Source organism: Benincasa hispida, chromosome 8, assembly GCF_009727055.1.
Source record: "Benincasa hispida cultivar B227 chromosome 8, ASM972705v1, whole genome shotgun sequence".
Lineage (NCBI taxonomy): Eukaryota > Viridiplantae > Streptophyta > Magnoliopsida > Cucurbitales > Cucurbitaceae > Benincasa > Benincasa hispida.
In genome coordinates this window covers 53,414,909-53,425,171 of record NC_052356.1, presented here as the reverse complement: position 1 = coordinate 53,425,171, position 10,263 = coordinate 53,414,909, and the positions used below count along the sequence as shown (strand labels likewise).

At 30.9% G+C, this 10,263-nt stretch overlaps 1 protein-coding gene and 2 non-coding genes across 3 annotated transcripts; 1 reads left to right on the top strand and 2 right to left on the bottom strand.

The window, feature by feature from the left end:
- The first annotated feature begins 5,207 nt into the window (after positions 1-5,207).
- Positions 5,208-6,316, top strand: LOC120083209. Its single transcript, XM_039038862.1, has one exon. The coding sequence runs from the start codon at positions 5,385-5,387 to the stop codon at positions 5,976-5,978; it is 594 nt and encodes a 197-aa protein (XP_038894790.1). The 5' UTR covers positions 5,208-5,384; the 3' UTR covers positions 5,979-6,316.
- Positions 6,317-7,792: 1,476 nt separating this feature from the next.
- On the bottom strand, positions 7,793-7,905 carry LOC120084314. The gene has a single exon (XR_005483678.1). It is a non-coding gene; the product is annotated as a small nucleolar RNA snoR136 (small nucleolar RNA).
- Positions 7,906-8,018: 113 nt separating this feature from the next.
- On the bottom strand, positions 8,019-8,103 carry LOC120084329. Its single transcript, XR_005483689.1, has one exon. It is a non-coding gene; the product is annotated as a small nucleolar RNA SNORD25 (small nucleolar RNA).
- Between the last annotated feature and the right edge of the window lie 2,160 nt (positions 8,104-10,263).

Here is a 10,263-nt window from a genome sequence, read left to right as displayed (position 1 = left end):
TTTACCGGTCCTCCTTCTGCCACGTGTCCCTCTATATCTCTCTCCCCAGCTGACTGGACCCTCTCACCACGTGGAGTGCGGGTCCCTTTCTGTTGCCTATATCAATGCCTTCCCAATATAATTTTTTCATAAATATTTTTGTAATGATAATGGACTAAATACTAAATAGGATAGTACAGTAAATTTTTTTCTTAAAATTTGCATCACAATTCACGGTTTGAGGATGTAAAAATTTGATGCGGAAAGACAAGGAAAATGTTGAGAATAAAATACTTGGTGCATTTCTAGTCGTACTTATCTTTGTATATCTCATCAATTATCCAATCATAATTTATCATATAGTAAATTGTTGATCTTATTTTCTTTTTGAAATATTTTAACTTTTTTGTGGTGTGAATGATGAGAGAATAATGAATAAAGATAAGTATATCTTGAAAGGTACTCAAATATTATCTATTTGACAATGAAAAATTCTCATTCGTTGTTTTGTTATAAAAGAAATATTTAATTGAAATTATTTTAATTAGATTGATTGTTAAAAAAAATTGTTATAAGAGTTTTATTAACTCTTTCTTCGTTTCTATAGTTTTATCGGTACTTAATTTTTAAGTGTACTTAGAGGAGCACTAAGTAAATACTAAATAATAAGATTGTCAAAAGTATCATTTTGATCTCTGTATTTTAAAGTATATTCGATTTTAGTTCTTTTATTTTCAAACGTTCAATTTTTGTTTATGAACTTTAAATAATAAGAATATTAAAGTATTATTGCCACCGATATGACTCAATTTGGATTTTGAAAGAATGGTTCTTCATAAGTATGATGGTCTCAAATCTTTCCTATGAAATTAGTGATATTGATCAATAACCGGTAATTATGTGATTCTTAAAATTCAAGAGTCTTTTGGAATGAATATATCTCTTATAGACTTGGATGCACTTGTAGACGTTACAAATGTAGTTGCAATCAATTGAAGAATTTATATTATCTCATTCGATGACCAACGAAAAAGCATCACAATTGACTGCTACTTTTTTTCCTTAATTATTTAATATTCGTATTGTTGTTTATGTCTAATGACAAATTATTATTAAATAATTTAATGAGATGTATAAAAATATATGTAACTCGAGATATATTTAAATATTCTCATATATATTATTATTAATCTTACTGCATAAAAATAAATAAATAAAAGAATATTTTAATTTTTTATTGAAGAGAAAGGGTGAGCGTGTGGTGTGCAAATAATTAAATTATCTACTATATATATAAATATAGATTTTACCTGTTTGACAAACTTTATTCTTGAAATTTCCCAACATGGTTGATCAATTTTGGGCATATTAAATCGTACGGCTCCAGGCCGTTGCCGTTTGCTTCCTTGTGAGTATCCTTTTCCCATCCACGTGGTCCCCGCGGAGCTTTTATGTGAAGCTGACCTCACCTGATCACAACCCACAAACTTTACCAGCCCGTTTCTAGAAATAGAAAGTTCTGTCTCCAATTCCTCGTTTGAGCTACACGCGCTTCTAAACGAGCGTCCAGCTTAATTATGTATCCATCTTTTCCACTTAACTACATACCACTAAAATAAAATTAAATAAAATAGAAATAATATATATTTTGGTGCAAATGATATCGGTAATAGATAGTAAAATTAGGAAAAGATCTAAAATTATTTATTAGTTAAATTTTGAATTTTTTATAATTTTCATTTTCGCTCTCCCTTGTTGCACATTTTATTTTTCTTATTTTTATTTTCTTTCTTTTCTTCTACTTTTGTTTCTTTTGTTTCTTTTTTTTTTTAAAAAAAAAAATTCTTTTATTTCTCCATTTTCTGTCTTTTTTAAAATTTATTTTCTTTCCTTTATCCTCTTTTTCTTATTTCCTTTCTTTTTTTTATTTATTTTCTTTTCTTCCTTCGGTTTTTTTCTTTCTTTTTATTTTTATTTTCTTTCTTTTCTCCAATTTTTGCTTATTCCCTTCTTTTATATTTTTTTTATTTTCTTTCTCCAATTTTTTCTTTTTCTTTTTTTCTCATTTCTCTACTTTTGCTTCTTCTCTTTCTTTCTTTCTTTTTTTCCTAAAAAAAAAAAAAAATCATTCATTTATCCGATTTTTGCTTCTCTCTTTTCATAAGAATTATGAGACTGAGTTTCGTACTCAAGACTTGAAAATATCCAAATCATGAGTAACTTAACCCCCAACAAGCCAATCATCAAATTTTATTATTATAACGAAACATTAAATATAAATAGCAAATGAAAAAGGATAGGAAAGAAATTACTTTTTTTAGTCCACAAATTTGTACCATTTTTAGAAACATTTCTTAAAAATTTGAAATAAGAAACAAGAATAGTTACTAAACAAGTTTATTTCTCAAGAAATGAGAAATGTGAACGATATCAAATAAGCCAATAGTTTTTTTTTTTTTTCAGTTTATAGGAACTTAAGAGTATGATGCCTATCATAAATAAACTTGAAAAAAAAAATGGCATAGATGACCCAAAATGAAGGGTACAAATTGAAATATTTGTGTATTTGTGTATTGATCATAACAATTATTAGTGATATTAGTGATAGAACCTAGATAGATATCAATCATATTCATGTATTAGTTATATAAAATTTAGGTAGATATCAGTGGTACAAGTCTATTAGTGATATAAGTCTATTATTGATAATCATGATAAAACTTTCTCGATTATAGCTACTGATAGCTTTGAGTGTTAGTCTTTCAAAATTGATAATTACTAATGAAAGTCTATCAGTGATAGCCACTAATATTTTCTACTATTGATAGCTTAATCTTTGATGATTTTTTGATCAATTAATACCCACTTATAGATGTCTATCACTGATAGCTAACTTAGTGGATTTAATTAATAAAGTTGAATCTCGAATTAAAGTGTAAGTGGACTACCTACAAGTTATCACCAATAGCATGTTATTCGTAATATAAGCTATCAACGATGACATGTTATTTGATGGTAAAAAGGAATGATAGAGGTTATATCTGATAGCATGCTATCAATGATAAAGGCTATCGTCAATAACTGCGATATAAGTGATATCGATGATAGAATTTAGGTGATATCCACATTTTGATGATATTAATAATATAAAAGTCAATTTCATTTTATGAAAGTCTATCATTGATAGCTACTGCTAAAAGTTATCGGTGGTAAGCACTGGTTGAAACTATCAATGATAGTCATAGCTATCAGTGATATCTGTATATTAGTGATATAACTTAGGTATATTTCAATAAAATGAATGATATTAATGATATTGGTGATATGAGTTAGGTAAATATCAGAGATAGTCACTTATAGACCTCTTATTGATATACTTCTATCACTTATAACTTTAAATGTTAATCTTTGAAAGATAATAGTTTCATTTCAAAAGTTGATAACTACTTGTAAAAGTCTATCATCGATATCCACTAATAGCCTCAGGTGCTAATATTTCAAGTTCGATTACCATTGATCAAAGTGTATCAATGATAGCCATTAAAAATTGTTAGCAAACAGAAAGATGGTTTTTCAAGTGTTATTATTTTAAGGTTGTATAGTTGCTATCAGTGATAGTTTTTAATTTGAGAAAGCAGAAAGAATAAGCACAAAATGTTGGGATGCATGTGACCTTTTTAGTCATTTGCCTATATAGTGATAGCTACTATTGATGATATATGGCGCTAATTTTGTATCATATCCCTAATTTGTTTATCCTTATTCTACATATTTTATTATTTTAGATCTGATTGTTATTTGTGCAACCAGCCCAAACTCAAAATATTTGGGTACATTTTTACTCCATCCGATTTTAGGTTAAAATACAAATCTAATTTCTATAATTTGAAGTCATTCTATTTAAAGCCCTATATTTTGAATAAATTTTAAATTTGGTGTTCATTATAGGTTTACTGTTGGTTTTTAATTTTTTTTCCTTAAATCTATTAACAATGTTACTATAAAATTTTAAAACGTATTTGCATACTGTATTTCCTAACAAAAATAATAAATGTTGTTATTTAATCAATTTTAGTAAAAATAAAATTTTAGATATACTAAATTCAGATTTATTAAAATACATAGATTGAAATTAAAAAAGTATCAGACTTTTTTTTAAAAAAAAAAAAGACTAAAATAATACTATATTTCCTAACAAAAATAATAAATGTTGTTATTTAATCAATTATATATATATATTTAAAATTAAGCTTATGAATACTACTTCATTTTCTAAATTTTTTCATTTGTTATCTAGTTTTAACCAATAGTTTAAAAAAATCAAACCAAATTTTGAGAAATAACAAAAAAAAAAAAGTAGCTTTCAAAAATTTGTTTTTGTTTTTAGAATTTGACTAAAAATTCAACCATTTGAAAAATATGGATGAAATAGACTTAATTTTTAAAAAAAAACAAAACAAAAGACCAAATAGTAACGGTCCTAAAAGTATTGAGACCAAAATGATATTTTATTTTTTCTTATCGGCCTAAATGATCAATTATAATTCGAAACATGTAAAAGATAATTTTTTAATATTATTTAATTTCTCATACTATAATGATTGGAGTGAGTTTCAAAAAGATTGATCTAATCCTATATGTATCAGGTATTGTTTTTTTTTTTTTTTTTTTTTTTTTTTTTTTTAATAACTTTTTATAAGAATAAATTTATATCTCTAAATCTTTTAATTATATCGATTAAAATTAAAAATTGTATTAATTTGAATTTTAAGTTCATATATATAAATAAATAAATATATTTTGAGTCAATGATAACTATTATTTTAGTTGATTTTATTTACTATCAACTCAAATCTATCACGTAATTTTTTTCAAGTAAATTATATAGGGAAGAAATGAAAAATTTTCATATATAAAAAATGTCAAATTATTTACAAAAATAACAATAAAAGAATACTAATAGATATTGTCGGTCTATATCAATCTGTATAAAAAAAGATTAAAATTTTGAAAGCAAATTACTACTACACTCTTAGAAAAGGGTTAAAAATGAATTTTCTCTACTTTTTTTACAGTTTTAAGTCAGTTCGTTGGCATCTTCTGTTGCTCTCACTCATGCATTTGCTTGGAGCTGAAATGTAATCGAAATGAATCCCAAATTCACATGAAATTCAACTCTTTGATTTATTAAAACGCTATAAATATAATTCTCCAATCCCCAAACCAAAACCCACCTTCCTGTGGGCTTTTTCAGTGTTTTGATTTTTTTTTTTTTTAATTTTTAATTTTTATAATTGTATATTAATAGTTTTTCAAATTCAATTCTACTGGGTACTGAAAAGAGAGAGATATTAAACGGTACCAGTTTAAGGTCGCCGGAGAATCGTCGGAATTGTGGCCGGCGGATGGCGAAAGGACGGAAGTTGGGAATTAACAGGAACGAGCGGTTCCTCGGGAGCTATAGCAATGGATACGCTCAAGGATCCTATAATGGAGATGATTCATCGGAGCTCCGTGAAGAAGATGTATGGTCAATAATTGACAATAAAAACTCCGCCGACGGTGAGGATGAGAATTACGGGAACGTTACAGTCAGAACTCGCCGGAGATCGACTCCCCGCGATGAAAGAAAAGTCGGGGGAGTGTCAATTGCTTTTGAAGATTCTGGAAGGACGGTAGCGGCGGTGACAGCGGCGCAGAGGAATAATCCACGTGGACGCCACGTGTCGGCATCGGCTCCGGTGAACGTGCCGGATTGGAGCAAGATTCTAAGAGCGGAACCAGTGGAGTCGCTACCGGAGATGGACGACGGAGGGTATTACAACAACGATGAGGCGGAGATGGTGCCGCCACACGAGTATTTAGCGAGGGAATACGCGAGGAGCCGGAACGCGGCGGCGGCGACGTCGGTTTTCGAGGGCGTTGGCCGGACTCTAAAAGGGCGAGATATGAGGAGGGTTCGTGACGCGGTTTGGAATCAGACCGGGTTCGATGGTTAATTTTAAATTTGAGTTATAATTTAAATGAAAAGGGCTAATTTTTATATTTTCCCGTAATAGGGGTTTGGGCAGTGATTCGGCCGAGTTGACTCAATGAAACCGAGTTGACGATAACGAATGAGCTCAAACATAATTCTGCAGGCAAATTTCTTCGATTGGGTATATGGGGATTGCACATTGTATGTATGGTTTGGTAGTTTGTGTGCGTTGATGAACAGCTTTTGTTTGTTAATTGTGACATCATAATATAATATTATTGATGTGTCCAAAAATCTATGTTGAATTATTTATGTCAAATGAAGACAAAATGAGATTTATCTTATATTAGTTACCTCCAAGCAAACAATTGTATAAGAGAATTTAATTTGTTTTATAATAATTATCGATTGAACCATACTTCGAGTTTTAATGAATTTTTCATAACAATAGAATCTAATTTTTTAAAATATCAAAACTTAAATTAATACGATGTTTTGATTCTGTCAATCCCAGGTTTTTTCGATTAAAAAATCCTATAAATATTTTTAGATACACTACTTTTAGTAAAAACAAATGGGATTTTGCTTTGATAACGAGTTAGGGGTAAAATATGGAGAATAGGCGATTGCATCATCAACCAAGAGACGAGAGAAGAGCAACCAAAAATGCTTTTAATTGAAGGTGATTGACGGTGGCACGAGGGCAGTATGTCCCGCCTTTGCTCTAAATTACCAAACTAGGCTTGTTTGATGGGCTTTTCTTTGTTTTCACCGTGAATTGAGACCCATGGGCTTTTCAATTCTCCTCTTTGGGCCCGACATGAACTTATATTAAAAATGTCTATTTCTTTGAAAAAATGATAATAAATATAATTTTGAATAAATCTTCTAAGAATTTAAATAGCTTTTGAAATTTCAAAAAAAAAAGTTTACTGCAGCTATTCATACGTTCATTATACTTCCCCTTAAGCAAGTTACTGCAGTTGCCAATTGTACTCTTTAATTAAATGCACTGAAAGAATTTAGGGAAGATTGCACCTAAAAAAACCTAATTTAAAAAATGACAAAGGAGTCAGATTTTGAAAAAAAAATGTCAAATGACATTGACGATGTCTTGATTACATGAAATTATAATATTGTTCTTTTTTTTTTCCCATCTAAACCTCACACTGCTGAGTTTTTCCTTTTCCTCTCTTTTATTTTGAGAGACCATCTAATGGTGATTTTATGAGCAAGATGCTTTACCTTTCTGCATGATTCCACTAGAATTTGAAATTAAAAAAAAAAAAACTAGGTTCCCTGACATTTTCGGCTCAATTTTTAGATCGATTCCAAAGAATACGGTATCTCTTCTCTTTGGGATATAATAATTAATGACCAAAAGGCAAATTATTGGGGGCCTTAGCCTATACTCACGAAAATCATAAAGAGACGACATAAATTTCCAAAGAACGAGATGATGAAAGCAAATTCAACCCCTTAGATCCAGCCAAGAGAATGGCACCAAACGCAGTAAATTTTACAGAACCACATGAATTTCAAACGAAATAAAAACAATAACCTAGCTAAAAACGGATTAGAATTGCTACATGTAAACTTGAATAATCTTTATGAGCTCACAAATTACAAAACTTTGGAAGAAATCCTAGCAACCCGTTTAATCTTTCAGCTAATTCTATCGAAAAGGCTAAAATCGATTTACAGCTTCACTGGGGATGATGATAAGCAATCCTTGTACCTAAAGAAAAACTGAACAAACAAAAAATTGATACAGTTGTTAAGTTGATTAGATTAACATACAAAATCAAAGCAATGATGAAGATTGAAACAAGAAAAAAATGTAGTTCTCCGACGTCCAAATGAATCATGTTAAATGAAACCCTGGATAGCGAGGAGAACGTAACTCTAGGCCTCACAATTGGATCCTGCTTCATCGAATGTAAAGCTAGATACAAAATCAATGTTCAGAAAGTAGGGCCCAACATTTTCAGGAAGAACTAAATCCCTAAATCAACAAAAAATAATTAAGACGTGAATTTTGAAATAAATCGGAGCACAATGAAGTAACTCAGTCCCTTAGATGTTCGTTATAGATTGAGATCATATTCTCAAATCATAACAGGTCTGATAGGCTCATCACCGTTAAAACAGGGCTCCGAATCATAATTTATCAAACGAAAACGAATCAAGAATGAAGGAAGATTAGGAAAATCATGTAGTTACTCCCGTGATCTCAAATAGTAAACAACTGGAAAAGAAAGTATGAAAATAGGATGTAACACGCTTGATATTGCTTCAAGGGAACGAGTCAAATGGGAACTGATTGAATCCACATTCGCCAGATGATGAAGCCTAAAATATCAGAAACGATAAAGAAAGTGAAGATGATGTATTTCAAAAAAAAATTATCAGTGAAGCCCAAGCAGATCCAATATGGTAACACTACTAAGCCTTCCGTTGACAAGAAGAAAAATGTAAACTGCTAAACCCTAGCCGAGGGGAGGAAGAAGATGATGAATTTTTCGATAAGGCCATCGGGTTTTAAACAGGTAGCGAGGCGGCGGAGTCGGAACAATTAGGTTATTTTTTATTTGCCCTAATTTGAGAGAGTGAAAAAACTGCGTCGTTTTGGGTCTTTGGGTCAATAATGGGCCGGCCCAATAACACGGTAAGACGGAAGCTGCGTGAATAGTTCGGAGGCTTACATGCCGTCGCAAATTGGGAGTGTAGTGGTGACGGTGAATAGATGAGAGTGAAGGGAGTAGGGGGAGAGAATATTAATAAAAATATATTTAAAAAGTTTCTTGATTTAGAATTAGTATTTTCTTTAACTAAAATTCTAGTGACACATCGCCTTTCTATCACTAATTAATAGAAAACTGACGATAGTGACCAAAATGCTACTAAAATCTAACCTCATGAGTTAATTTGAATTTGAATTATTTTTGGACCAAAATACTACTAAACTGAAAATTTGAACCTCATAAACCAAAAATGTAAGTTTCTCTGTTTTTTTTTTTTTTTTTTTTTAATAGTTGCATTGGAAGACCCACGAGGTTGAAGTTATCCTCAATCTAGCCATGCGAAGAGAATCTATTTTTAGTCAAAATCCTCTGGTTGTGGATAGTTTTGTTAATAATGATTGAAGTAGTGCCAAAATGAATGGGAGATTATCAGCCCACACAATTGGTAGCATGAGAGGTTGTTGCTTCCAAGTTGCCCTATTTGCAAGGAAGAAAGCAATCTTTTGTCGAGCTAACTTGAATCTCGGTGACGAAATAAGGTAGTTGTGGACGAAGCTTGGTTGATGCCGATAAGCTAGTTGTAAGCTTGGATAAAGCAAAGTGCTTACCAAGCATGAAGAAAAGGGTCTTCGTGTTGTCTTCGTGTTGGGAATGTCCTAAAACTCGCAGTTTGTAAAAATTAAACATATTCTATTTACAATAAAGTTATTATTAAAATTTCTAAATAAAGGTGTTATTGTATTGCATTCTTTTATAAATCCAATAAACTAACTCATGATTATAATATGAATACTTAAACTTTATGAAGAGACACAAAAGATGATCAGTTTTAGTATATAGCCAAAAGGTCTATAAGTATATGGATAAGGTCGAGTACCTTATATTGGGAACACTATGGATGTGGTCACTTTGTATATTGATACAAACGATGTGATCCCAAAGTTGTTCATGTGGAGACATGTGAGTGAGAGCATCCTATGTAAAAGATGTTTACATAACACCGAACCAGGAAATAGTCACTTTTCTTTATAACGATTGTTTACTATTAAAACTGACTATTTCAATTCGATGACCTAAGGTAACTCGATCTTAGTCTTGAGCTAACTATGGGCTCTTATTTATTTGGGTTTATCTTTTAATATGCATAGATGAGAGAGGTTTAACATCACCGCTCATTAAGCCTCTCATTTTAGGGGTAAGACTGGATAGATAGTTGAAGACATAGTCTTGCAAGACATAATTCACTCCTACCTATCTTAAACTCAACAGATAGGTTGTTCCCTTAAGTACTGATTCCTGGTTTTGAATAAAGGGGTCCGCCCTCTTGTGATAGCGAGGGACTCGGTTTAAGGGTTGGACTATAAACCAATTGTTCAATAGAGGATCAGTGGAGACTTAAGGAGCAAGATGTATTATAGGGGTAAAATGATAATTTTGACCTAGTTGTAAATACGAACGACCTGTGAAGGATCGACTTACTGATTATGGTTAAATCAAGTTAACATAAATATATCTACAGTGAGGAGAGTGCAACTGCTGAGCTATAGTGGTGTGTCTTGGTAG

Coding starts and splice junctions, on each gene's coding strand:
- LOC120083209 (XM_039038862.1), top strand. CDS start 5,385: ATGGCGAAAGGACGGAAGTTGGGAATTAACAGGAACGAGCGGTTCCTC.